At 50.9% G+C, this 25,546-nt stretch overlaps 12 protein-coding genes across 12 annotated transcripts; 3 read left to right on the forward strand and 9 right to left on the reverse strand.

The window, feature by feature from the left end:
* Positions 1-94: 94 nt before the first annotated feature.
* JCM6883_001577 (PPIL2 family peptidylprolyl isomerase) lies at positions 95-2,490 on the reverse strand (the record flags this gene model as incomplete). Its single annotated transcript, XM_076629171.1, has 9 exons — positions 95-374; positions 449-698; positions 760-864; positions 937-1,087; positions 1,170-1,517; positions 1,591-1,727; positions 1,812-2,019; positions 2,086-2,352; positions 2,455-2,490. The coding sequence occupies 9 exons, from the start codon at positions 2,488-2,490 to the stop codon at positions 95-97; spliced, it is 1,782 nt and encodes a 593-aa protein (XP_076490818.1).
* A 265-nt stretch (positions 2,491-2,755) lies between these two features.
* Positions 2,756-4,653, forward strand: JCM6883_001578 (RNA polymerase-associated LEO1 family protein; the record flags this gene model as incomplete). Its single annotated transcript, XM_076629172.1, has 4 exons — positions 2,756-3,108; positions 3,174-3,678; positions 3,745-4,397; positions 4,461-4,653. The coding sequence occupies 4 exons, from the start codon at positions 2,756-2,758 to the stop codon at positions 4,651-4,653; spliced, it is 1,704 nt and encodes a 567-aa protein (XP_076490819.1).
* Positions 4,654-4,952: 299 nt separating this feature from the next.
* JCM6883_001579 (histone H4) lies at positions 4,953-5,461 on the reverse strand (the record flags this gene model as incomplete). Its single annotated transcript, XM_076629173.1, has 4 exons — positions 4,953-4,972; positions 5,039-5,137; positions 5,203-5,329; positions 5,396-5,461. 4 exons carry the CDS (start codon positions 5,459-5,461, stop codon positions 4,953-4,955), a joined length of 312 nt encoding a protein of 103 aa, XP_076490820.1.
* Positions 5,462-5,895: 434 nt separating this feature from the next.
* Positions 5,896-7,934, forward strand: JCM6883_001580 (uncharacterized protein; the record flags this gene model as incomplete). The annotated part of the gene is made up of 8 exons (XM_076629174.1): positions 5,896-6,096; positions 6,206-6,512; positions 6,579-6,766; positions 6,831-7,166; positions 7,232-7,323; positions 7,392-7,503; positions 7,580-7,665; positions 7,748-7,934. 8 exons carry the CDS (start codon positions 5,896-5,898, stop codon positions 7,932-7,934), a joined length of 1,509 nt encoding a protein of 502 aa, XP_076490821.1.
* Positions 7,935-8,243: 309 nt separating this feature from the next.
* Positions 8,244-10,122, reverse strand: PMI40 (mannose-6-phosphate isomerase PMI40; the record flags this gene model as incomplete). The annotated part of the gene is made up of 8 exons (XM_076629175.1): positions 8,244-8,653; positions 8,732-8,758; positions 8,870-9,311; positions 9,380-9,393; positions 9,465-9,702; positions 9,768-9,842; positions 9,913-9,954; positions 10,096-10,122. The coding sequence occupies 8 exons, from the start codon at positions 10,120-10,122 to the stop codon at positions 8,244-8,246; spliced, it is 1,275 nt and encodes a 424-aa protein (XP_076490822.1).
* A 219-nt stretch (positions 10,123-10,341) lies between these two features.
* JCM6883_001582 (uncharacterized protein) lies at positions 10,342-10,849 on the reverse strand (the record flags this gene model as incomplete). Its single annotated transcript, XM_076629176.1, has 3 exons — positions 10,342-10,389; positions 10,458-10,583; positions 10,697-10,849. 3 exons carry the CDS (start codon positions 10,847-10,849, stop codon positions 10,342-10,344), a joined length of 327 nt encoding a protein of 108 aa, XP_076490823.1.
* A 392-nt stretch (positions 10,850-11,241) lies between these two features.
* Positions 11,242-13,378, reverse strand: SMP3 (glycosylphosphatidylinositol-alpha 1,2 mannosyltransferase; the record flags this gene model as incomplete). The annotated part of the gene is made up of 8 exons (XM_076629177.1): positions 11,242-11,354; positions 11,437-11,655; positions 11,717-11,927; positions 11,995-12,158; positions 12,222-12,568; positions 12,640-12,925; positions 12,985-13,050; positions 13,105-13,378. The coding sequence occupies 8 exons, from the start codon at positions 13,376-13,378 to the stop codon at positions 11,242-11,244; spliced, it is 1,680 nt and encodes a 559-aa protein (XP_076490824.1).
* A 94-nt stretch (positions 13,379-13,472) lies between these two features.
* On the forward strand, positions 13,473-14,606 carry JCM6883_001584 (uncharacterized protein; the record flags this gene model as incomplete). Its single annotated transcript, XM_076629178.1, has 1 exon — positions 13,473-14,606. One exon carries the CDS (start codon positions 13,473-13,475, stop codon positions 14,604-14,606), a length of 1,134 nt encoding a protein of 377 aa, XP_076490825.1.
* Positions 14,607-14,738: 132 nt separating this feature from the next.
* Positions 14,739-15,873, reverse strand: BNA1 (3-hydroxyanthranilate 3,4-dioxygenase; the record flags this gene model as incomplete). Its single annotated transcript, XM_076629179.1, has 7 exons — positions 14,739-14,804; positions 14,880-14,989; positions 15,057-15,137; positions 15,221-15,409; positions 15,491-15,546; positions 15,606-15,687; positions 15,840-15,873. 7 exons carry the CDS (start codon positions 15,871-15,873, stop codon positions 14,739-14,741), a joined length of 618 nt encoding a protein of 205 aa, XP_076490826.1.
* An 843-nt stretch (positions 15,874-16,716) lies between these two features.
* Positions 16,717-20,812, reverse strand: JCM6883_001586 (uncharacterized protein; the record flags this gene model as incomplete). Its single annotated transcript, XM_076629180.1, has 14 exons — positions 16,717-16,777; positions 16,846-17,021; positions 17,092-17,222; positions 17,288-17,389; positions 17,445-17,584; positions 17,648-17,854; positions 17,919-18,027; positions 18,092-18,290; positions 18,357-18,498; positions 18,567-18,625; positions 18,688-18,888; positions 18,954-19,223; positions 19,293-20,700; positions 20,787-20,812. The coding sequence occupies 14 exons, from the start codon at positions 20,810-20,812 to the stop codon at positions 16,717-16,719; spliced, it is 3,231 nt and encodes a 1,076-aa protein (XP_076490827.1).
* A 714-nt stretch (positions 20,813-21,526) lies between these two features.
* Positions 21,527-23,305, reverse strand: JCM6883_001587 (uncharacterized protein; the record flags this gene model as incomplete). The annotated part of the gene is made up of 8 exons (XM_076629181.1): positions 21,527-21,660; positions 21,727-21,796; positions 21,852-21,862; positions 21,925-21,967; positions 22,034-22,098; positions 22,162-22,539; positions 22,595-22,671; positions 22,740-23,305. 8 exons carry the CDS (start codon positions 23,303-23,305, stop codon positions 21,527-21,529), a joined length of 1,344 nt encoding a protein of 447 aa, XP_076490828.1.
* Positions 23,306-23,466: 161 nt separating this feature from the next.
* JCM6883_001588 (glycoside hydrolase family 5 protein) lies at positions 23,467-25,174 on the reverse strand (the record flags this gene model as incomplete). Its single annotated transcript, XM_076629182.1, has 7 exons — positions 23,467-23,538; positions 23,609-23,666; positions 23,735-23,954; positions 24,015-24,251; positions 24,313-24,582; positions 24,669-24,858; positions 25,004-25,174. 7 exons carry the CDS (start codon positions 25,172-25,174, stop codon positions 23,467-23,469), a joined length of 1,218 nt encoding a protein of 405 aa, XP_076490829.1.
* Positions 25,175-25,546: the final 372 nt, after the last annotated feature.

Genomic DNA, 25,546 nt, shown 5'->3' on the forward strand with positions numbered 1-25,546 from the left:
GGTCGACAAGCTCGATAAGCGTGTCACTGAGTTCGCAAGGTGCATTGACATTGAGCTCAACAACATCGAGCATGGCAGAACAGAGCGTGACATCCTACCACCCAGCGAAATCACCAAACCCTCCTCCCATTCTCTTCTTCTTCTTCTGTCCCCCTCCTCCTCCTCCGTCATTCCCTCCACCCAATTGCGCAAATAGATCGCTCGTTTCCGCCGCACTCGTTGGTTCTTTCCGTTTGGTCGATGATGCCGCAATCGGAGTTTTCGCAGCGGCAGAAGGGTTCGAAAGGTATTTCCCGACTCCTTGAGCGGAGGAAGGAGCGGCGGCAGTTTCGAGGGCGGATTGAACTGGAGCTGCTAGGTCCGTACCGAACCATCTAGATTCACGCAATTGTTGATCAGTCACCCCGTCGCAGTCCCGAAAAAAAAACAGAGAACGAAAACGGCTCACGTAGTTCGATCCTTCTTCCTCTCCTCTTTCAACCTCTCCTTCTCGTTCCTCCCCAATCTCTCTTCTTCCTCCCTCTGTAACCTCCTCGATAACCTCTGTTTGTACTCTTCGAAAGGGTCTCCAAACACTTGTACGTCTTCCAACATGACGGGTTTCAAAGGTCGATCTGTTGCAGGGTCGATCGGAACTCGTTCGAGTTTCGACAGGACGTCCTGACCTCCTACTAGACGTCCGAATACGGTATGTTTCCCTGCGAGTGAAGCGCGATGAGTTTGGCATAAATGAGAGCGGAAGGAGGGAAAAAGACGGACCGTCGAGATGTGGACATTGTTCTCGGAACGTCAAGAAGAATTGACTCCCATTCGTATTCGGTCCACTGTTCGCCATTGACAAAGTTCCTCTATGGTCGTGTTTCACTGCGAACCTCCCAGATTTCCTATCAGCTGAATTCGCGGGAAGCCAAATGATGGAGAACCGGGAAGACTCACGAGCGTTTCTAACGTTGTACTCATCTTCGAACGGTTTACCCCAGATTGATTCACCTCCTCTACCCGTTCCAGTCGGATCTCCACCTTGTAACATGAATCCCGGAATCAATCGATGAAATTTGATCTTTTGATACTTTCCTTCTTGCGCCAACTGTCGGACAAACGAAGATCTCCGAGTCAGTACGTCCGTTTTCAGACGCTACAAAGAGTACTCGAGGAAAGATTATACCGACCTTGAGGAAATTGTAACAAGTTCTGGGAGCTCGTTCCGCATACAATTCCAGGTTCAAATCCCCATAATTCGTCTTCATCCTCGCGTACCCTCTCTCGCCCTTCTCCCTCACGGCTTCATACATCAAATCTTCTTCGTCCCACAGCGCGTTCTCGACGGCAGTCGAAAGCGCAGAGGAAGTCGAGGTGAAGGAAGCGGCGGTTCGGTTCGTTGAAACGGTCGCGGTGTTGTAGGGGACGGGACCGGTTGATTGAGAGATTAGGGACGAGGTGGAGACTGGAGCGCTGGTAGAGGTTGAGGTTGAGGTGGAAGCGACAGGAGGAGGTAAAGATTTTGGTGCTGCTTTCGCCTAATTGCGCGAGAAGAGCCGCTGTTTGTCAGTCGAGATGAGCTGAGTGGGGCAGCGAGATGGGATAACGTACGTCATTCTCTTTCTTCTCCTTCTCTGCGATCGATTTGAGCACTCTACCGATTCCACTCGCTTCGACGTTGATTCCACTCAACGAATCTTCCTCGTTCTGGACTTCCAAGTTTCTCTTGACGTAATCGAACTTGCTCACTATCACCGAGATTGAGCCTCATCAGTATCAGTAAAACACCTAAAGATGAAGACGGATCTCGTTGGTCGACACAAAGTGCTTACAATCTTTCGCCTGAACGTTCAACGGATCCTGTAAAGTAATGATATCTTTCCTCGAGAAGGGTTCGTCCGTCATGAGATCGTTCCAATTCCCTGGTTTCACGTTCAAACGATCGATCGATTCCCTCGCGTAGACGTTTCCCGAGGTTTTAATCGCTGCGATCGCTGTATGGTCGTTGAAGATCTTGAAGGTTACGGGATCGTGATATTGCTAACCATCCGACATATCGCCTGTCAGTAAGAGAACAAAGACGAGAGGAAGGAACGAATAACTCACTCCATCAGCATTCTTGTGAAAATTCAACCTGACCAATTCCCCGGGAGTCAATTTCTTCCCCGTCATAGGATCCGTCCCATGTTGTTTCAAAAACGGAATGATCGCCAACAATTCGTAAATCGTTCCTTCCGTAGTCGCGACGGGAGTTTCGAAAGGTTTCAGGGTTAAGGCGCAACAATCGAACGGGAGTTTCGAGAGGATCACGTCGCGGCGTTTCGCGCCGACTCCTCCGGCCGTGTGTTGACCGTGTTCCCCTGAGTGTTCAGTCTAACAGAGAGCGAAGGGCGAGCAGAGGAGAAGAGAGGAAATGAGAAAGTTGTCAGCTCTTCTCGCAGAGTCGCTCTGAGCGTGCAAGCGAGAGAGACTCACATGAGTAAGGTATAGCTTGTCCGTCTTCTTTCCCATATCGTTTCAGGACCCTGTAGGAGCGTAGTTGGTCGAGGAAAGAGAGTCTTGAGAGAGACCAAGTCAGTGGGGGTGAGAGAACCTGGAAAGGGTCGTGATCGCTCGAGGAACTGTTTGATGAGTTGCTTAGAGGTCGATCGAGCTAACGGAGAGTGTAGCAGAGTCGCAGTGAGATGAAAGAGATGAAACCACGGAACTCGTGCACCGTGACTCTCTCTCCTCTCTCTCCCTCAACGATCGCTCTTCCACCCTATATCCGCCCAGAATGGATCCAGTAGTCGACACCGGATTCGACGAAGGCGTCAACGAAGACCAGATCAATCCCGTCCAACCCAAAACGCTCGAGAACGACTTGTTCCCTCCCGTGAACCCGGACGATTCTGCCGCGCAAGCACCCGAATTGTACCCTCATGGAGCTACGGGTCAACTAGAAGGAGCAGCTCCAGTACCGGGTAGTACGGATATCGAACAGTTACCAGTTCCTCCGCCGAAATTCATGATGCATCAACAAGAACAACAACAACAGGAGGAGCAACAGGAGAAGGGAGATGATCAGGAGGAGGAAGAGGTAGAGGGAGATGATTTGTTTGGAGATGGAGATGATGACGATGAAGACGAGTTGAGTTTCATTTGCACTCTTTCTCATTCTTTACCTCAACTGACTCTCTTCCCTCTCGTTGCAGTCTCATGAAAGATGGAACAGATCTCAAATTACCTACTCCCCCACCATTCACGAAACCGGCACAATCAGAGGAAGAAGAAGACGATGGTTTAACTCCGGAAGAACGAGCACATCGCAAACTAATGGAATACGACGAAGAAGAACGTCTCGATTCGGGCGCCGAATCAGGAGATGGTCTTCAGAGGGTTACCGAAACTCACCAAGAAATCATCGCTCAAGTACCGCTAGTGAATTATTCGGTACCGGCAGGAGGAAAAGTTTGGCATGCGAAATTACCGAATTTCTTGAGATTGGAAACTCCGGCTTGGAATCGGGATCAATGGAAACCGGAAAACGAGGAACAGGATGTACCACCGGAAGAGACGGCGAGTCAGGAAGCTAGTCAAAGTCAGAGTCAGAGTCAGGGAGGAGAAGAGGTGAAACCGAAAGTTGGAAGGAGTAAGAGTCATTTACCGGATGAGAACGTGATTAGATGGAGATGGACCAAGGATGAACTAGGTCAATTCGTGAGTCAATCAGTCACTCCATTCCAAAAAGAAATGCGGTAGTTGACTGATTCGCTCGTCAATCAGGTCAAACAATCAAACGCACGTATCGTTCGATGGTCGGACGGTTCTCTCTCCCTCCAAGTCGGTTCCGAGTTATTCGACATCTCCCTCGCTCTCGATCACTCTGCGAATATTTCTCGAGCCCAAAACCCCGTCGCTCCCTCAACGAACCCGATCGGTCTCACTCCTACGACATTCGACGCGAACCGAGGTCACGGTCTAACCTACCTGACCGCTCGACACGAATACAACAAACTATTCGAATCGCAAGCCTCGGTCGAAGGAACGATGACGTTCCGACCTTCTACTCTCACTTCCCAAACTCACAAGAGGTTAGCCGGGTCGGTCGCGGCTCGATACGGTCAGAAAGGAAGAGGAATCAAGACGTTCATGGCCGAGGCAGATCCAGAGTTGCAAAAGATCGAGAGGGAGAAACTCGAAGTCGAGAAACAACGTAAAGCGAAGAAAGAGGCGCAGAAAGCTGCGGGGAAAGGATCGAGATCTGGTGGAAGGAAGGGGAAGAAGGCGACGACGTTGGAAGGGTTGGATTTCAGCGAAGACGAAGACGAGGGAGAGGGAGTTGGATACGCGGATAGGAGGAGTCAACCGAAGAGAGGGAGAGCGAAAGATGCGTACAGCGAAGAGGATGATGATGGTTTCCTTGCGAACAGCGACGAGTGAGTTCTACTCCAACCTCTCTCTCTATGGATCGGTTGCTGACGTTCCGATCGCTCGTTCAGCGACATGCAAGTATCGGATCAAGGCGAAGGAGAACTCGATGCGGCGGACGAAGCCCTCGAACGAAGACGCAAAGATCGCTCGTCTCGCAAACAACGGGAATACAGTGCGAGTACGGACGAGAACGAAGGGGAAGAAGCAGCTGCGAGTCAAGGTGTTAGGAGAAGGATGGTCGTCGAGAGTGATGAGGAATAGTCGTCGAGCTTTTTTGTTGTTTTGTTTCTTCGAAAATGCCACAGTTGCAAGTCATCGATGTTTGCCGTTCGTGTCGTGCAGAGAGGTCGCTGTCTCGCTGTCTCGCTGTCTCGAGCGGTCTCTTTCCGAGTCCGAAATGAATCGAAGTTGAAAGAGAGGAGAGAAGTATCTCGTTTCCAGAAGAGGAGTGCAAAGGGTAGGTAGTATCAACAGTGGTGAGAGAGCTACAAGTAACGAAGGGGGAGAACAAAGTGCCTCGAGAGAGAAAAGCGAAGAGAGGAGAAAACGACGACGAAAATCTAGTTTCCGAAACCGTACACTGTGACGGACAGGATGAACGAAGTCAGTTGAGTTTTCGAACCTCATCATTCCATAGACGACTCACAGGTCTTGCCGGCACGTTTGAGAGCGTAGACGACATCGAGAGAAGTAACAGTCTTGCGTTTCGCGTGTTCAGTGTAGGTAACAGAGTCACGGATGATGTCTGCCGCACGACGAACGAGTCAGTGACGCGCTCAAAGAGACAGAAGAGAGCAAAGATGAACTCACTCTCGAGGAAGATCTTGAGTACACCGCGAGTTTCTTCGTAAATTAAACCAGAGATACGTTTGACTCCTCCACGACGAGCGAGACGACGGATCGCGGGTTTCGTAATACCTTGAATGTTGTCACGCAACTGAGTGGTCGCAGAACAGAGTCAGTCAAGTGTTAAGTGCGAAGAGTTCGCAGTTTCGAAGCTCACGATTTTTCGGTGACGCTTGGCTCCTCCCTTTCCGAGTCCTTTTCCTCCTTTTCCACGTCCAGACATTGTATTGAGTTTGAGAGTTTGTGAGTTGGGGGTGAGAGTGAGAGCGAAGAGGAGACTCGAAAAGAAGTCGAGTTGAAAGTGGCGAAAAGTTGTGAAGTGAAGTGAAGAGAAGAGAATCAAGAGTAGTTCGCGTTACGAGTCGAGTCGTTCAGTTTTTTTCGCTCTGTCGATTTGTTTGTTTTTGCCAAAATTTCAGCGGTAGAGGAAAACTCGACCTCCGCCTAGTTCTTCGCTCTCGACGAATCTGATTCGTTAGTCCGTTTCACCTCTCCCGGTAGCACCTTTAACCGAACGAACCTCGCTACATCACTGCAATAACCTCGTATTCTGTTGGGCTGTCTGTCAGGGAGGAGATCTCTGAGTCCACTTTCTCCAAAGTTGAGTGATGACCGCGCGCGAACGTCTCTCCCTCTGAATCTCTCACCAACCGACTCATGACCACAAGCAATGAAGCGCAATTGATAGCTCTCTGGATACGGCAATACAACCCTACAGCCTCTGTTGAAAATCTCGCAGAATCCTTCTCGGCAGATCAACACCTCGTCAAGACCCTCCTCGCGCTCAAGTCTTCAGTCGACGGGACGTATGAACGGGAGAGAAAGCAGCAGGTTCAACTAGAACAGGCTCAACAAAAGGTCAGTCGGCTTTTCCCTACACTGCTCGCTCGATTCTCCTTCGCCTTCCCGGTGCGAATCAGCTGTAGTGTGATAGAGTAAACGATGACATACCATATTATTGTAGTAGATCCAAACGCTCCGTACCTCTCTATCGCATTTCAGTTCCCACGCCTCCTCGCTCTCGGATCGCTTATTTCTTGCCGAATCGTCCCTCCTCTCTCAGAAACATCACTCTGTCCAACAGCTCGGGAAAGTCGAGGAAGAACGAGCTGGACTGAGAGCGTTGTGCCAGGTCTGGGAAGGGAGATGGAGAGAAGAGAGAACGAGGAGGGAAGAAGTCGAGGAGAAACTGAGGGAAGCGACGTCTGCGAACGATGGGAAGAAGCTTAATGGCGCGACGGAACGAGACGAGACGAGAATGGTGGCTTCGAAAGGTAAGTCAGGCGTTGGAACAGTCGTTTTGAATCTTGCTCATGACTGTTTCATCTCTCGCCTTACAGACTTACAGCGTTCCGTTCGAAGCGGTCGTTCACGCTCACCAAACCCACCTTCGGCGGAATCCTGGCGGACCAAATCGTCTTCAATATCGGAAACTACTACAAAGGAGAGTATCGTGGCTGATCTCGTAGAAGACACAAATCGATTAAAGGCAGAAATGAGCGCGATGAATGAAAATCGCGATATCGAGGTGAGTTACCAACTCTCTATCAACGTAACACCTCATGTAACGTCGAAAGGGAGGGTCGTCACAGGTCGCGCAACTCGAAGCTGAACTCCGACTTCGACGAAGCGAAATGAGCCAACTCTACTCTTCCCTCGACAAGCTTTTGTTCCTCTCTGCGACTCCGATACAATCCGTCGATCCCGCTCCTGTACTGTCTTCAAGTACAACAACATCTGGAACCGTCGCGTCAGGTCGAAGAAAAAGCACCATCTCTCCGTCAATTCTCGATCTTCCCGCTGTGCAAGCCGCCGCTGCGCATTCTCGTTCTCGTCGATCGTCAGAATTGCCCGCTGGTGATCAGACGATCGAAGAAATGGGAAATACTCTGAGGTTAGAGGAGGAAATCCGGGAAATGGAGAGAAAGGTAAGCCGTTTTCTCTTCAACGCGTAAGAAAGTGAAGTTGACTGGAGATAGCTTTCTTGGCATAGATTCGGATGTTGTCCGGAGGTCCCGAGTCGGAAGGTAGCAGTGTCGAGCCGGAAGATGGGTCGGCTCTTCGAGGGAACGGAGATGATCAATCGTGAGTTGACCTCGTACAATATCGATGCGAAGATTCAGTTTCGCTGATCACTGCCTTGGGATGTTCAGAGCGCGACTTTTGCAGCATATTCGAGAGCTTGAAGCTGACCTCACAGCTGTCCGAAAGCAACTAGAGGTAGCGACAAAGGAAAAGGAAAGTCTCGAAAGACTCGTTGGAAAGGTGGGGACTGTTCGCAGCTACTCATCACTGCCCATGTGCACTGCTGACAGTATCTTGAGTACTCTCCCCTACGTAGCTTGACAAACCGAGATCGTCTGACGGTGTCGAGCGGGAAGAAGCGCAACGAGCTTACATCGAACGACTCGAAGCTGATCGGTATCGGTAAGTCTTCTCTCTCCCGTGTGATCAAGCTCTTACTTCCAAGCTGACCTCCTCTGTCATCGCGTTTCCTCTTGCGATTCAGACTTTCGCAGCTCCTCGAAGCTTCTGAATCTGAAGCCGAATCGCTTTCGCAAGAACTCTCTTCGATGCACGCTCAAGTCGACGCGTTGTCCGAGCGGGTACGACTCAAATTGGAGGAACAGCGGAACAAGTTGAAAGCGGCATATGCGGAGATAGAACGATTGCGGAATCAATTAGAGAGGACGTAACTGAAAAAAATCGAGCCCTGCGTTCGAGTTCCCTCGCTTTGCGGCGGTCCTTAATCAAGCGCGTCGATGACGAAAGAGGGAGAGAAGACGAGGACATGCGCTCGGCATCGTGGAGGGCCAAAGGAGGCTCTCGCGGGCAAGAGTTCAATCTCGCGATGAAGACTCTCCGCGAAACCGTCTCCTCAAGTCAAGTCGAAGGCGAACCTCAGGTGGAAGGATATGTCAAGCTGGTGTAAGTGATGACTACAACGAATAAGAATATATTCAAAGCTACAACTTTGCGATCCCTAAGACCTCCTCGTCCTCATCTCACTTCTCCTCCGACGAAGCCTCTACGAACGCCCTATAAGCTACGACTCTACCCTTCTTCGCCTCGATCGTAATCTCCTTTCCAGCTCCAACGAAGAAGACCTGTCCTTCTCTCTCGATCTTTTCGTCTCCTAATCGAGCTTGTCCTTTCCCTCCGTCTAATTCAGTGAAAATCAGGATACTCGGTCCTTCGATCCCTTCGAATTTCTCCGATTCTCCTTCCTTCAGGACGGTGAGGAGTACGGAGAATTCGTCGATGGGAGGGTCGTAGAGAGTAGTGTGTTTCGTCGAACGGAAAGAGACGGGAGGAAGAATTTGTTCGGATGGAGGAGAGGACGTGTAGGTTAACATGGTCGTCAAGGTTGGGACGTCTCGAAGTTTTGGCGTGAGTCCAGCTCGAACGACGTTATCTATTCGAGAGAGAAATGTGAATCAAGAGTCAGTGTTTTGAAATTTTATGTGACGACGGAGTCGGAAGCAGAGCTTACCAGATGTAGCCATACACTCCATGATGTCTAAGCATGAGTGTAAGTGACGTTAGCTCAAGTGTTCTTAGTTTTCGTCAATACGCACAGCAGAGAAAGTTGCGAGAAACTCGAAAAGGAGAACAAAGGAAAGCAACTCACCTCCATCCAAGTAAGCATGAGGTTCATTCGCCTTCAAGAAGACGGCTTCTCCAGGTTTCAACCTAACGATATTGAGTACAAAAGTACAAAAAATTCCAACATCTCCAGGGAAATCCTTGTTCAACGTTTCGATCAATTCCTTCTCTTCTTTCTCGATTCCCTCTACTCCTCCGGATAGTCGAGAGAGGAGTTTCTCGACTTGAGATTTGACGAGTTCGTCGTCGGCCTTCATCAAGGCGGAGAACATTTCTTGGAGTCCTTGTTTTTTGTCCTCTTCTGAGGGAGACGATGACGAGGAGAATTTTGAGGTGAAGGACGAAGAGGCGGAGGAACCGATGACGGTAGAGAACTCGGGAACGGAAGAGAGGAAAGAGGCGATTTGAGAGGGGGGTCGGAAACCACAGAATCCGGAGAAATCGGTCAAAGCGACCGCCATTTCGGGCTGTTTGCGAAAGGGTCGAGTCAGCAGCAGGCTCCTTGTCTCCTACTCTCATTATCTCGAGTACGTACTTTGTGGTTAGGATCTGCAGTGAATCGAGCGGAAGAAATCAGTTCTAAACTCTCGCGGAGAACTGACCTTCAAGCGAGTATTCACCTTTATAAACATCCGGCTTCTCTTCATGTAACCTCTTCGCCAATTCCTTATCCGGATGAGCCTGAATACTCAAAGCTTTCCTAATCGCCAACACTTTGAACAAGAATGGTAAATCTTGTCCAAACTTGTCCACTACTTTCTCACCCAATAACTCAGGGTGTTCGGATAGGTATTTCTTGAGATCTTGGCCGGATTTGAGGAGGGTGGAGGGACAGGAAGGGTGGGTACCCATCCAGAGCTGCGAGGTTTCGAGGGAGAGGCGCTTAGAACGACTCTTCTTTCGTCAGGATGGGAGAGACGCACTTCAGCGTAAGGTTTCTCCGCATCGTACTCAAACTTGGGTAGACCTTGTGCGAAATGAGAGACTTTGGAGCCGTCCTGTTAAGTGGGAGTTGATTGATTCAAATTTAGCGGTCTTCCTCTCGTTGTAAGTGAGGAGAACACTCACCTTTCCGAGTTTACCCCAATCGTACGATTGAGCGCCGCAGACCTACACGACCGCGTAAGGGAGGACGAGAAAGTGACGCGAGGGACCGAGTGAACGCGCAGAACGGAGGAGAGGGAAGCAGTCGAGTATGAGAGTTCAGCTATACACGCGTAAGCGGTACACGGTGCATGGTGGATGACTCACGAGCTCGAACACTGCAGAATCGGACATGTTGAGTGAAAAGGTGAAGAGAAGAAGGAGCTCGTATAATTCTCGTGCGACTCGTGACGATCCGATCGCAGGAGTTTCAGTGGACTTCTCTCTCTTCTGCTCAGCTCTCAAACGGCTACAGGAGCAATAGCAAGGTAGGTTTGAACGACGTATGTACTGCAGGTTGCGTATTAAGTTTGTTTTTTCTATACAAATGAAACTAATGCCCGAAAGACCCGTTTATGCCTTTCCCTTGCGTTCAAGTTCAGCTTGTTCCTCAAGTTCGATCTGAACACGCTCACAACAATCAGTACCGCACTCGCGAGCATAGGAGGGGAGACAGAGGGGAGACTCACTTGTTCGTCAATCTTGGCGCCTCGGGAAGGCTCGTTACCGTTGTCTCGAGCAGCTTGGGTAGGGAGAGGTCCAGGTTCGTTCTCTGCCTTCTTCTCCTCCTTCTCAGCCTTGGCAGCAGCAGCGAGCTATAGCAGCAATTTAACAAAATCGATCAATCAGTTTTCTCCTTCTACGTCATCACAACTCGCACACAACGAAGAGTGGAGATGGATGGGAGGGAGGAAGAGAGAGTACTAACCTTGTTGGCAATCGATCGCTCATCAGTCGAGTCGAGGGCTTGGTGAGAGTTGTCTTTTCCCTCCTCGTAACGTTCTCCACCTTGAGGGGCCTTGTATCCCTCTCCGACGTCTCCGGCTCCGGCGTGAGCTTCGTATTGAGAGATGGTGGACATGATTTATAAGTTGAGGTTTGAGTTGGGTGAGAAAGTAGGGTATTGAAAAAGGTCTAACTCGGCGAAGTAAAGCGAGGCGAGAATTAAATGCTAAGGTCATCTGGGATGAGTGTGAGGGAGTGAAGAGTGGTTGGACTCACAAGTCTAAGCGGGTATGGAAGTGCGGAAGTAAGGAAGAAAGGAGAGCGACAGCACGACTTTGGAGAATCACCATTTTCGAAAATTATCGTCGTCATCGGTTTGGGTTTTTCTTGCCAGTTTTTTACCCCACTCGATGTCACCGTGATCAATGATGCTCGAACACGTCAAGCGCAAAAGGCTTTCGTGAATCGTGATTCGTCGGTGAGAAACGATCCTAGCTTTTTCTTCCTCGTGCAGACCGTGCAGACGGATCATGGCGTACAGGAGCTGCCCGTGATACATTCAACAATCGCTAATTTCCCAGAGACCCATACGCAAACCGTTCCAGCCCAACTTTCGATAACCATCCACCATCTCGCCAAACCTGTCCGTATCCAAATGTATCGAGTTACTGAGCTTTCCGCCTCCAACCTCCGTGATCTCCTCGGCGCAGAGTCTCCTATCACTTGATCCTCGTGAAAACAGAGAGAAAGAGTCGAGCAGCGAAGGGTCGAAAACGTAAGAAGGAGCGACGAGGAAAGTTTTCGAAATCGGCTTTGAAGTCAAGCCTGGCGATTCGGAGCCTCCAGTTATATCGAGTGTCGAGCTCAGCGTCGAGTATAGATCCGGTAGAGACGTTCCTCCGAGATCGGTAATCGAAATCTTCCGGAGCTTTGCTTGACCTGCTGTGGTCGGTATAGTCAGTCAATCGTTCTACGATCCCATGATATCATCCATCAAGCGTACCTTGATGCTCAGCGAGCGGTAGCAACAAATGCCTCGGCGGCATGAACGTTTTCCAGAACACCAATTCGACCTTTTCGAGGTTTCCTCCGAAAAGCGTCGATTGATCGTTTCCAAGCCCTCGATTTAGCTGTAATAGAGTAGGTACGAGTCCTCCTTGATGTAGGTAGCCGAAGAATAAAGTGAAAAACAGGGAATGGACGATCCAGAGTGACTGGAACTCGAGAGAGGTTCGTTAGTCGAGCAAAGTTGGCAAGCAAAGGTGCGGCGTTGAGACATACCCAGAATACACGACGGCTTTGTCTCGAGTGTTTCAAGGATACGAAAAAGGACGATTCGGAAGCGAGGAGGACGAGGGGAACGATCAGAGGGACGAGGAATCGAGGTTCTTGATGAGGTTGAATCGAGAGTAGTGCGACTGGAACTAGGAGCGAACCGATGAGAGCTGTACGAGAAGTCTCTATCGTTAGCACTCGGTTTCGCCTGGGAGGAATTCCAAGCGTCTCACTTCGATTCCAAATTCCGGATTTTCGATTCTTCTCCTTCGGCTTCTTTCGCTTCCTCCACTCCAGCCGAATAGCGTTGACGACGACTAATATTCCAACGCCGAAAAGCATCGGCAAGTTAACGAGAGCGTGCAAATATCTCGGATGTAGGCCATGTTCGGCGAGATTCGAGGATGATAGGTTGTATTTGAGGAGATTGAGTGGAGTGACGATGAGTAGAGATGGATGTGAGACTATTCCGAAGAGGTTTGATTCGGGTCGGAAGTAGAGCGTGTCGAAAGCGGAGAGAAGGTAGGCCGTAAGGAAGAAAGAGACGATTGCGGGAGAGCCTCGTTTGATCAAGCCAGATCTGGCGACCAAAAGTCAGGGTCAGTTGGTCTGGGGACATTATGTTTATATATTTCTTGCTCAGAGACTCACAGGCTGGACTGTCGAGCGAAAAACCAGATAACGGCCATCACGAGTAGAACCGAAAAAGCGATAAAAGTGATTCTTGTCCAAATACCGAAGGCGAGCACTGCGCCGAGCGGTATCAGATTCCTCGTCTTCTGACTCAGTACTTGCGCCGTCAGGTAGAGAGCGATGGCGAGGACGACCGTTTCGATCGAGTTTGAGAATGGTCGAACGAGAAAAGTCAAAGTGACTGGTGCGGACGCGAAGAGGAGTAGCGAGAGTATCGACCTCGAAGCCCTGTAGACGCAGAGATCTGCAGCGCATAGTAGATCAGCATCCATGTCTCAAAGAGGAATCAAACGACGAGCGCACCGATAATGAAAGAGAGGAAAAGCGTTGCAGCTCGTTGAGCAAAGAAAAGAGTCTCTGCCGAGGGGTCTGAAGGATGCTGTCAGCTAACAGTACAGTTTCAGTAACTTACTCGGTACTCACTATGACCGATTAGAGCCTTGACGAGCGAGAAAGCAGCTCCCGAAGAAATCCAGAGAGGTGCGATACTCCGACAAGGCGCCGTTCCCTGCCATTCCCACGTTTCGACTAGCGCTCCTCCACTATTACCGTAGTCAAAGACGAAGCCGACGGCGATCTCTGGGTTTTGGAAGTGTTCGTCGGGGTGAATTGTTGAACGAGAAGTGAAACCGATCAGGATCCTCAGGACGATGAGGACCAAATAGATCCTCCATTCCTTGCTGTTCCCCTTATACATTCAAGTAGATCTGTGTATCATCGAAGTCGGTGAATCAGTCGAGAAGAGTCGAGATGAGAGAGTTTGTTCGGCTCTCTCTCGATCTTCAACCTCAATGTCGATACTAGAGAAACTCCCTGAAGAGGTGTTGAAGCGCATCATATGCTATCTCGACACGCCCTCGGACCTCGCAACCGTCTCGAAACGTTTCTCCACTCTCATCCGAAACTACCTATCTCGCGACCTCGTCTTTCGTAGTTCGACTGCTGTCCAGCAGTACCTCAAGAAGAATCCGAAGTCACCACGGATCGAAGGGAAATATCTCACAATCGCGAAGGGGAAGAGAACGAGGCAGAAAATTACGAAAGTCGGAGGTCGTTCGAAGGTTCTGGAGTGGGAGGATCGAGTAACGGAGGACGAGCTCGTAGAGCTGTGTCGTATACACCCACACCTCGTCTGTCTGCGAATCGAGGAACCGGCATTCTCCTCCCTGCGACGCCGTCAAATTGGACTCCTTTCGAATGTTTCGCAACTTACAAACCTCTCAATCATCGGTCGACGCTATCTCGACAACGACGATTCCAACGGATTCAACTTGACAACAATCGGTCAGATTCTGCAGACTGTGCCTCAGCTCAAACACCTCGAACTCCGCAACATCAAATCGTCGAAAACTTCTCTCGTTGGAATCCCTCCTCCGACTTTCAAGCTCTCTTCCTTGTCCCTCTTCACCCCATCCTTCCTCTCCTTCTCTCAACTGTCTTGGCTCCTCTCCTCCACGACAGAAGCCGAATCCCTTCGAACGCTCAAATTCTATCTCCCTCCGAACGTCCTCCCTTTCCAACTTCACTCAGTTTACTGGGCTCCGATTCGCGTCACTTCCCTCTACATCTCATGCGAAAACCCTGCGGTCATCGAATCAATGCCGTTGCATTTCCCCCATCTCGAACGCTTCACTTTCGCTTTACTCCGTCGACCGGACAGAAATCGCTCCTACATCGAAGCGAGGAGGATATTCTTGAACTCGAAGAAGTACGAAACGCTCAAGGAGCTTAGTGACGAATCGAAACGAGGAGGAATGGAGCCGGTTTTGTGTATGGAGGGATTGATGGGGTTCAAGCCGGGACTTAGGAAGATCACGCTCAGGGGTGGGAGGTACCGAGAATCTGGTCTTTGTCAGCTGAAGGAATATTGTCGCGAGATGGACATCGTCTTTGAGGAGCGGGGTTGCGCGAGTCATGATTGGTGATGGTGGAAAGGGAGAAAAGGCGAAAATTCTCTTCGTTATTCATTCGTTGGGGCAACGGGGGAGTGCTCGAAAGTATCACTGTATTATCTCGTCAATGATAGATTTGTTATTGAACATGTTATGTCATTGTGTCTATTTCGCTTCTGCAACTTGAGCGCACTCGGGACATTTTCTCAGTTCTTCCTTCGACATCCATTCCTGTTCCACGAGAGCAGAACGAGTCAGATTCAATCGGTGCGTGCGAGATTGAAAGAAAGGGATCCTCCGACTTGCCTGAATCAACGGTTTGAGCTGAGTGCCTAGATCTTCGCAGAGGAACGAGACCTCGCGGATGATGACTGGAGACGAGTGCGAAGAGGATTGACAGTACCATCTAAGACGGTCTACACAACGCATGAAGAAGGAGGATGGTCAGTTGCAGCGAGGGGAGAGCAAGGAGGAACAACTCACCAACTGCGCTCTTCGGTCGAACTCGCTCAATCACAATTCCGACTGTATCAGCGTAGCGGCAAGGGTTATGAGGAGTGTTTCCTGTGCAGACGAACCGACTCAGGTCAGCCGCTATATTCACTGTTTCGCCTCGACGGATCTCGAGCTAAGGTCTTTCAACTTACCCGGAAGGAGGAACATCTCTCCTTCTCCGATCGTGATCTCGCGGAACTCTCCACCTTCGACTTTGATCGCTTCCAAGCCTTCCTTCGTCTTGACTCTTTCTTCCGAGCGATTCACGCCATCGACGACTTTCAAGGTCATGTGTCCTTTGTATTGATAGAACCATTCTTCGGTTTCGTTGATGTGGTAGTCTGACGATCACAAGTAAGCGAAGAATGCAAAGTAAGTTTGAGGGCTGGTTCTGAGTGAGAGAGAGTAGAAGGAAAACTTGCCGTTGCGAGAGTTCGGTCCTCCAACGAGCATGACAGTAAAGTCACCTCCATCGTAGCTGTCGACACAACGCACGGATCAGGTCCATTCTTTGCTGAAGGGGGATTGAGCACCTACATGCATTTGTTGTTGACGGGAGGAGCCAAAAGATGCGAGTTTTCCGCGAGCCACTTTGGTAGGTTGATGGGATTCGCGAGCACTGTCGATGGCGAGTCGCTCGAGGTCAGCTTCGCTGTTCATGAGGTCTCGTTTGTCTTTGCTGCCTGTGGCGAGAACGAAACACAAGGACGACGAGGAATCTTCGCCTTGGAAACTCGAATATCACGGGTTTCCCTGTTACTCCGATGATACACTCTGCACGACGAATACTTAAGACGACCTTCATTCGTCGCTGCTGGCCGTCCACCTCGTCCGCCGCTTCCTAGAGAGGTGCAGCTCCATCTCGGCTTTGTTCCTTGCTCCCTCCCTCGGGACGGGCCGCCTTTTGGACCCAGGAGCATACCTTATAGCCTTCAAAGCGTTCCTAGTAGCCCTCCGAGGTCGAATGGGGGAGTAGACTCACTTGTAGAGGCTAATTAGATCTAGAAAGGTTCAAATCGAGTATGACGTTGTTCGAGCGGTAGACTTGTGCTGAGCGTTGAGCGGTATGTGAATGCTAGAGTCTTTCGTGGATGAGGCGCTGGGAGGCGATGAGGGTCGAGGTGAAGAGAATTGCGCTTCGCGTCGAGTTTCGGATCTCGCTCAACTCTCGATCGGCTTCTTCGGACTTCCTCTGCTGTGATGAGTCTGTAAGACGGCTCGAATGGCGATCGAGACGACGAGGAACGACTCGGCAAGCGCTCAAGACAGATCGGGATGAGGGAATGATAAAATCTATTTGATCAAGGCTCAAGCAAGTGTCCATAACGACGAGAACAAGAAGAGAAAGTCCTACTGCTGGAAAGAAAGGAAAGAAAGGGAAGAGGGCGATGACACTGATGCGTAAGAATGAGGTAAGTCGTGAAAAGGAAGACATGCTAGCTACAGATAAATACGGAGAAGGGCATTTTTAGAGATCTATCGGGTCTAGAGGGGATTTATACGAAAAGGATAGTGCGATAGAATGGAAGAGGCGAGACGACGACCAGCGAAGCTTGCAGAACGAAATGATGAAGAGAGTGACGGGTTGCGAAGGAAACGACGAAAGTTTTGCGAGGAAGGGAAAAGGGCCAGAACGGTGACCGCTTCTCTAGAACGACGAGAGATTGGAACCGCGACGTCGTCCTCCTCCGAAGACCAAATTGACGAGACTGATCGTGAAAGAGAAAGAAAATGGGTCAGTCGTGAGAGGAAGGAAAGACGAAGAGGCGGAACTCACGCAGCAGAGACGAAGAGACCGACAGTAAGTCCGATCGCGACTTGTACGAGACTCTCGGCAGTTTGGAATCCTGAAGCGTAGGCCGAAGAATTGTCGCTCGTATCGGTGAAAGCGAGCAAACCACCATTCGAAAGACCGGAAGGAAGTTGCACGAGAATACCGGGTACCATGACGACCTAAGAAAGTTTTCGGTACCAAAGGGTTAGCTTCCAGCACGAAGCACCCTGTTGAAACCGAAAAACTTACGAAGGGAGATTCTTTCGTGACACGACCATACATGTTTCCGAGGAACCCGACGGCGAACGATCCAATAGCCGAAGAGATATCGGAACGTCCCGAGAATGCATATTGTCCCGAGAAGTAGTTGGCGGCGAAACCTTGACAGAGGAAAACGTGATGAGCAATCTACTTGGGCAGATCTAGAGTACGAGAAAGCGCTCACCTCCAGAGCCGATGATGACCATGAGGATGGTCTCTTTGCGGAAGAGAGGTTGACCGTTCCTCAAGGCGAGCATGAGCAAGAACATGGGAATCGTCAAGAAATCTGCAAACAAACGGGTCAGCAAAAACGTACGGGGAGAGAGGGAAGGTTGACTTACACCACCAAGCTGGAATCGTAGCCATATACCACGGTGGGTTCGAGTTACGAATACTCAAGCACTGATAATCATTATATCCGGGGATCGTATCGATCGTCGTGATTCGAGCGTAGATTTCACTTCCGATTGATAGACCGAATCTGAAGAACGAACGGTACGAGTCAGCTCTAGATCAAGGTGGCGAGATGTTGAGGGAAACGCACCCGAGGAAGAGCGAATACAAAATCGAATAAACGAGTCGAACACTTCCTGAAATGATGGATCGATTCGCGAGTTCGAGCGAACCACACAGAACGATGTATCCGGGAAGAATGAGTACGACTGATCCTGATACGACGGCAGCGAAACAGAATTTTTGGGACGAGGCGATGGCGGCGGAAAGGAACGAAATGATGCAAGCGATAACGATTCTAGTGAGACGAAAGAAGAATCAGCAATCGTACTCGAAGGATTCATCGGCTCGTAGGAACTCACTCGAAAAGCGAGGCGTAGAGATCGTTGCGAGAGACGATGACTTGAACGAGAACGAGAAGAGCACCGAGGGGCATCGACATGAGACAGTCGATGAACGATCCGTAGAAGGCTATTCCCACTCACACGGAAGTCAGCGCTGAACGGAAGGGTTGAAGGAGAAAAGTGAAACGAACCAGAGGGTTGAATGAAAGCACTCGCGAGAGCACCGATAATGAGCGATTGCCAGAGATTGTATTTCGGAGGAGCGACCATGAGCTCGTCGAGTTGAGAGCTAGCGTCCGTGACCGAGAGGCGATCATGAACTACGTTGTAATAGATTGCGTAGGCGGTGAGAAGTTTGCCGAGATCGAGACCGTTCGCTTGTTTCAAGAACTGCGATGATGCGAGAGAATGGATCAGCGAGGGAGAAGTCAGGAAACAGGGAACGATTGAGCTCACTTTGATGTCGGAAGTGTGAGTCGCGGCGTCTCCGAACGACATGAGCATTACTCCGGGAATGTAAATTACTTGACAGTTGATCTCGAGTACTCGAGCGGTCGCTTGCATCTGGGCTTCGAGACGGTGAGAAGGAGCACCGAACCTTTACGAGCCGTTTCGAGTCAGCACGCTCGAGAGGACAAGACGTACACGAGCGAAATGTAGACTCACATCATGAACGCTCGAGCTTGTTTCATGATATACTGTTGGCGTTCGAGAATAGCAGCGACCTGTTGGGCATTTCGAATAGTCAGTTCCGAGCCCAATGTCATTTTGATTGCTCACGACTCACATGCTGAGTGATGAAGATCTCTTGCGCCTTCTTCTTCTCCTTCGCCTTTCTCCTCCTTCGCTTCTCTTTCTCCCAAGCTCGTCGATCGGCATCGGCTTCGCTCTCTTTTGTCTGGAAGAAGTAGTCGGCAATTTCTTTACGAGGTGAACCTTCGTGCGAAGAAGGACGTCCGTGCGAGCTGAACTTGGTCAAGGGAGTAGGCTGCATAGAGGAAACAGCTCAGCGAATGACTTCTAATCGACCGACCGTAGGAAGTCTGGACTCACAAGATCTTTGAGGTTTCCGAGACTGAGCGAGAAGACGTTTTTGTGACTGCCTTGCGGATGTAACTTGGGTCGTTCGCCGCCGGGAGGGGTAGGAGGTTCAGAGTGGTGATTCGCCGAGTAGGCCGTGCGATCAGTTTCAGGAGAATCGCCTCCGATGCTCGAAGTTGTTCCGACTTGGGGCGAAGTGTAACGAGAGAGATGGTAGCCAGGTCGGTCAGTTTCGGGGGCGATAGTCGTGGCTGAAGGGGTGGCGATACCGGCGATGTTGTTCTAGATAAGGAGTCCGTGAGTCAATTTTCGAATCGCTCGATCGACAAGGGAAGTCGGACAATGACTCACTGCACCAAGCATCAAACCTCCGAATACTCCGGCGTTCGATTTGGCGGCATCCGGTCTATCACTACGTTCGACGACGTCTCTGACTCGGTTCAAAATTCCCTTGTTGTCCTTCTCCTTCTTCGGTTTCGCGGATTCGCCGTTGGGTCGCTCGGGAGAAGTAGCGATGACAGGTGAATCGGCGGGGGTTGCGACGGCGCTGTTGTCCATCGAAGGAGCTTGAGACCTCGACTTCGCTTGCATCCCGGCAACTTGAGTTACGGCTCGACCTGCGCCTCCAAGGACTGCTCCACCAAGTTTCCCAGCTCCTCCAAGAACAGCTCCAGCTCCTCGACCCGCTCCAACGGCTACACCGGTCGCACCGTTACCAATTTGATCGGAAATCTGATGGAGTCGGTTCTTGTTTGCTCGTTTCTCGTGAAGTTTCGCGATGAACTTGCGACGTTCCGCTTCTTCCTCCTCCTCATCGCTAAAGTCTCCGTTGATCGAGTTCGCACGAGTCGAAGGACCGGCAGAGGTCGGCGTGTTGACGCCAGATGTGACATTCGAGGCGGCTTCGTTTTGTTGACGTTGAAGAGCGATGAGAGCCGAAAGGATTCCTCCTCCTCCTGCACTCGCGGCGGCCGAGAATTGTTGGTCGTGAGGTACGTCCGCGACTCCATCGTCCCGCATGTGATCCATGAACGCCTGAGCTCGACTTTGACCATCTTTCTCGTCGATCTCATCTTTTTCCTTTTCCTTTTCCGCTTTCGCCCCGGTTCCACTCCTGAATCCTCCTTGACCTTCTGCTCCAGTCCTCCTCCTCCTAAGTCCGTGACTCCCTCCCGGTCCACGCTGAGTCATGCCGCGAACGAGATTCCAAGCAGCTTTCGCGCTACGTTCTTCCGGGTTTCGTTTGCGTGTGTCGGGGAGTCCATCGGTTTCTCCCGGGTCTACGAAGACGTCCATCTTGTCTTTCATTTGTTCGAGTCGTTCTCCCGGGTCGCCGTCCGAACTGGCAGCTCGCGAAACTCCTTCGGAATTGTAACCTCCTCGAGAAGCAAAATCGTCGTCGTCCGTTTCGTCGTCGGTGAGGGCCGTACGGTTGTGAGCTTCGAGTGCTCGTCGAAGTTCGTCTTGCGCTCCTGGAGATGTGAGGCTGCGAGTTCGGTCGAGAGCTGCGCCTTGAACTGGAATCGAAACGTGCTCGGTGAGTTCTGCCGGCCATTGAACTCGTCGAGTCCCGCGACTACCTCCTGCGCTATCGCTTTGCTGCATCGGAGTCGAAATCGCGGTGCCAGTGTGAGCTCCCGAGGTCGAATTCGAAGAGTGGAGTTGGTCCGTGATGTCTTCTCCTTCGGGAACTACGAGACGAGGAATCGCATCGTTGCGAGCGGAGGACTGAGTCGCAGGGTAAGGCTGGTCGAACGGGCTTGAAGATTAACACGTAGAGAGATAGTCAGCCGAGATGACCTTTTGACCGAGCTAAATCCAACTCGATGGAGGCTGAGCACTCACTTTGCGTTACTCGATGGATCCGCCATAGTTGTACTCGAAGCTGTAGGATGTCTTCTAGAGATTCGAGTGAACGAGGCGGGTTGTGTGAAAGGGTGAACTAAGAGCCAAGGATCAAGCCGTAGAAGGAAGTCGAGAGGGTGCTCGAAATCGGTTTGTCTGTCTGTTGGAGTGTTGTTGTCGCTGCTGTAAGCTTGTGGTCGAGTAGTCGGTTGGTCGAGTGCGGTCGAGGAGAGTGCAGAAAAAAAGAGGGTTCGAACTCGAGAGCAAGCGAGCGCGTCATCTTCAACCCTTCTCTCCTCTCCTCTCAATGCGAAGAAGGCGCGGAGAAGCAAATTGAATCGCGAGGAAGTTTTTTACACAGAGTCGCATGCAGACGTAAGATTGCTGCTACTGAGATCTCTTGGTATGTAGCCGACTTCGACGGCTTGTCTGTTAACGAAGAGGGAGAGCAAGGAAGTCAGCACGTTCTCGTTGCGAAAAGCTTGGACGACTCCATTCGCACGAATACGACCAAGCTGGATCGTCTATCTCTGTCTTCCATGACCAGAAGAACCATCCTCTGATATAGAGAGTAGTTAGCGACGGACGAGACGAGTTGGGGGAGAGCGTAACTTACGATCCCCTCTCAAAGTTTGCAACTTGCCTTGCGAAGAAGCTTTCATAGAACTCCTTGTCGAGTCCATCACGGTTCATCATCGTACTCAGGGACCACTCTCCTGTGATCAGATTCTTGGAGTCGGCTACAGGTTGACGAGGTGTGAGCTCAGACCGAGAAAGGCTGTGATCGCGAAATACTTGCTCGACCTCGAGTTCTTGCAAGCGTAGTTGAGGTAGTTTTCAGTAGTATGGCCTTCCGACAAGATCCACTGGGCATCTGGTAGAGAAGAGCGTCAGTGTGTGATCAGGAAGTCAGCTCAGCCAGCGAAGGGGAAAAACGAACAATTGTGGTCGTCGAAGAAAACCTTGTCGTCCGTGTCGACGTGCGAAGTCGGATCTCCGCTACCCCAACTCTGTTGACGAAGAGAATCAGTCGCGTACCCCGAGACGAGAGCTGATCAAGCACACTTCTGCCATGACTGTGCGCGATGGAGAGCAGTTTGTGAGCGGACGAAAGAGGCTTCAATGAGCGACTACGCACATTGGATTCCGAGGCATTCATCGAAGTCATCTTTACATCTGATCTGGGTTATGACGAATCGTCAGTCGAGGTTGTCGGAAAATGAGCTCTACAGAGAAAATTAAGTCACGCCGACTGATTCTTCTGCCTCCCGAATCGCTTTCTGCGCTCCTGGATAGTACGTCGACGTGAGACCTACTCGAGGAGGCGAGGTGAGCCGAGCCACGACCGAAAAGTGCGAGGGAACCTTGAGCTCACTCGTCGACGGATCTTGCAGCGGTTCGTTGATTGTCATCAGCATTACCACTACCGGAGTTTGAGGGTCAGTAATCTTCAAGTAAAGCTGCGAGCGAAAGAGCGACTTGCCTGTTGAAAAATCTTCGTCGCAATGGGTTGAGATCGTCAAGTTTCGCAAAATCTCGTACGATTTCGCATAGTTATCCTCATTGAAGAACTGAGGGTCGTCGGTGATACGACCCGCGAAAGATTCTTCTTTCGCCGCGATCCCGGGCACCGAATGAAGGTCAAGTACGACCGCGAGCGAGTTCTCTTTGCACCACCTCAAGATTTGCTTCAAATAGCTGAAAGAGCCGGATGCGAAGAGGTCGGCCCCGATCAAGAAGTCAATGATCCAGTCTGCATAGAGGTCAGCGTCAGCCGGTGTCACGAGAGAGGTAGGAAAAGCACTCACAGCCGACGGGAATTCGCACTGAATTGAGTCCGAGCGCTTTCATCTCTTCGAAGTCGGCAGCAGAGTAGAATGATTCCCTACCTCAACATGCGACAATTTGTGAGCGTTCACTATGGCGAGGATTTGCCAGGAAGACAAGACACACCAGTGCTCCTCGTAAAGTGATTGCATTCTCTCGAGTCCGTTCTTCTCGTTGCAATCCCACTCACTCCTCAGGTCTCCGCAATCGAGTTTCGCCCACGTCTCCGGCATCATCCACGGTTCAATGATGAACAAATAAGCCACATTCACGCCTCGCATCTTTTCCGGTAACGCCCTCGAGACCTTCAAAGCTTTTGAGCACGTTGCGGCGGGAGGAGAGGATGTTTGTGTAGTCGAAGCTCGAGTGGATGAGCTGACTCTTGAAGTTCTCGAGGATGAGGTAGAGTGGGTCGGCTTGTCGAAGTTGGCCAGCTCGCTGTTTTCGGTTGCGATCCCGAATAGAACAACGAGGGCGATTAGAAGAAGGAATAAGACGACAGCGACAAGTACTCGTCGAAGTGATTTAGAGAGCCCGGATGTAGAGTGGTCTTCGTCGTCCGAGTATTCGGAGACGGATGAGGAGGAGCTGCTGGATGAGTCTGAATTATCTGAAGTCGAGGACGAGTCGGTGTCTTCGTCGCTAGAGTCGGAAGTCGTCGAGCTGTATCTGCCGTGGTGTCGACCTCGCATAGGTCGATGAACAAGAGATCCAACAACGTCTGTGCACAGAGACAGGCGGAGAGGGTCTGAGCGAAGTCCGGACTTTGACCGCGGATCAAATCGACGACAAGTTGAAAACGAATTTACAGATAATCCAACTACAGTGCTCCAGGCATGCAAGTCAGTCACCTCTAGTATCCGTCGCATACCGACTTGTCAATCTTGGAGATGTGGGAGGGTAAGTAACCAGCTTTCACCGCACGCTGATGAAAACGAAAAGGGAATCGATCAGTTTTCGAACGAATCGAGGTGAGAACGAGAACGACTACTCACGCGGTAGTCCCAGGTGTCTGATTCCAACTCTGTTTTCCAACTCCAAAAGATCCATCCTCTGCGACGAAGAAAACGAGGTCAGCTTTGCGTGCGGACAGAGTCGAGAGAACTGGAACCGAGACTCACGCTCCTTTCTCGCCAGCATAGATTTGAGCAGCCGCGAATTTCTTGAAGAACTCGGTAGCTCCATCACTCGTCGTCTCGAGTTCACCTCCCCCGATCGTGCTCAAACTCCATTCTCCCGCAATCGTCGGTCCACCTTGACCCGTTGTGCGAGTTGTCGTGCAGAGGAAGTCGAGGTAACCTTGACGGGTTCGTTGAGATTCAGCGACGATCCATTGAGTGTCTGCGTGAGAAAGAGTCAGAAGGGATCGATTTCTTTTCGCAAACTTGACGAGAAACTCACAGAGGTGATCATCGAGAGCGAAACGATCGTCCGTGTCGATATGAGGCACGGGATCACCGCTTCCCCAAGAGTTGGCCATGTACTGAACCGTCAAGCATTGTTTGCCGGATCCGCCGCAGGTGACTCCGAGCGATTTCTCGGTTTCTCGAATGACTTTCTGCGCTTGAGGGTAGTAGACATCGAGTAGTCCGGGTTGGATACCTTGTTTCGGCTCGTTGACCGGTTCGATAACGTCGACTGTCGATGGCACGATGTCAGCTACGAACGTCCTAGCGAGAAACAGCGGAGAATAACGAACCAGTCGAGAAATCAGGATCAGTGTGAGCCAAAGTTGTCCAATTCCTGAGTACTTCGTAGGCGCGATCGTAGTTGTGGTTCGTGAAGAAGGAAACGGCTCGAGTATTGTCGCCTGAGAAGCTCTCGAGCGTCTGTCTGCCCGGAAGTCCGTGAAGATCGAGAATGACTCGAAGGGAAGCATTCTTAGCCCATCTGACCGTCTGACGAACGTAGTGCATCGACCCGCGTGCAAAAGGTTCATCGTCGGCAATGGTTGACTCGACGGTCCAGTCTGCGGAAGATCAATCGATCGAAAGTTAGTCCCATTTCGCAAGATTCCTCGAGGTGGTTCGGCGAATTTAGAGAGGTTGGGCTTACAAGGTAAGGGGATTCGAACCGTGTTGAGTCCTCGCTCCTTCATCTCGTAAAAGTCCTCTTGCGAGTAGAACGAGCTCCAATGTTTTTCATAAAGTGGTTGAAGTTTCTCAAGTCCGATTGCTTCGTTACAGGCTCGTTCACTCGTGAATCCCGAGCAACCCATCTTGTTCCATGTATCCGGTAGCATCCACTACATCCACAAGAGTGCGGTTTCATGTCAGTTTTCTGTTCGCGTCGTTCGTTCGGCCGAAGAGTGGACGTGACGAAGAGTGAAGTGTTTTTGAGGACTCAACTGGCTCGATGATGAATAGGGACCCTAGATTGACACCCCTGACCTTGTCTACCGGAATCCAAGCTGTTTCCTTCGACCCTGCAGCACGATGAGACGCGTTGAGTTTCGTGTGTTTCGAAGATGAGCGATCGGTCCGCCTTGAGCACTTCTTCATCTTTCCTTCAATCGAGGAGCAGAGAGCAGCGAGCGTGACGAGATAGGCGAGGAGAACCATAGTGACCGGCACTAATGGGGTATCGGAGGAGGGCGAGAGAAAGAAGAGACGACGGAGGAAGAGAACAAACAAAAGCGACGATTCTCACGACTTGCAATTCCAAGCATTCGCGTACTTTCCCTCTTTCTCTACCCCTTGTGCTCCCTTATCACATTGAGCACGTTCACTTCGCCGCTCCCCGAATCACAAGGCTTTTCTCCATTCACAAAATCGCACAAGGGGATTCGAATTTTCTCGACGATCCGAGCGTGCGTACGTCGGTGTGTGCTGCTCAAGGGCTCGCAAGTGGCAAGCTGGCCTCGCGAGTGGCAAGCATATGTCACGGCAAGGGTACTCCAGGCTTGTGGCGGATAACGGTGAAGAATCGTTCGG

This window comes from Sporobolomyces salmoneus, assembly GCF_050403485.1.
Source record: "Sporobolomyces salmoneus JCM6883 DNA, S_salmoneus_JCM6883_v1_ctg4, whole genome shotgun sequence".
NCBI classification, from domain to species: Eukaryota; Fungi; Basidiomycota; class Microbotryomycetes; order Sporidiobolales; family Sporidiobolaceae; genus Sporobolomyces; species Sporobolomyces salmoneus.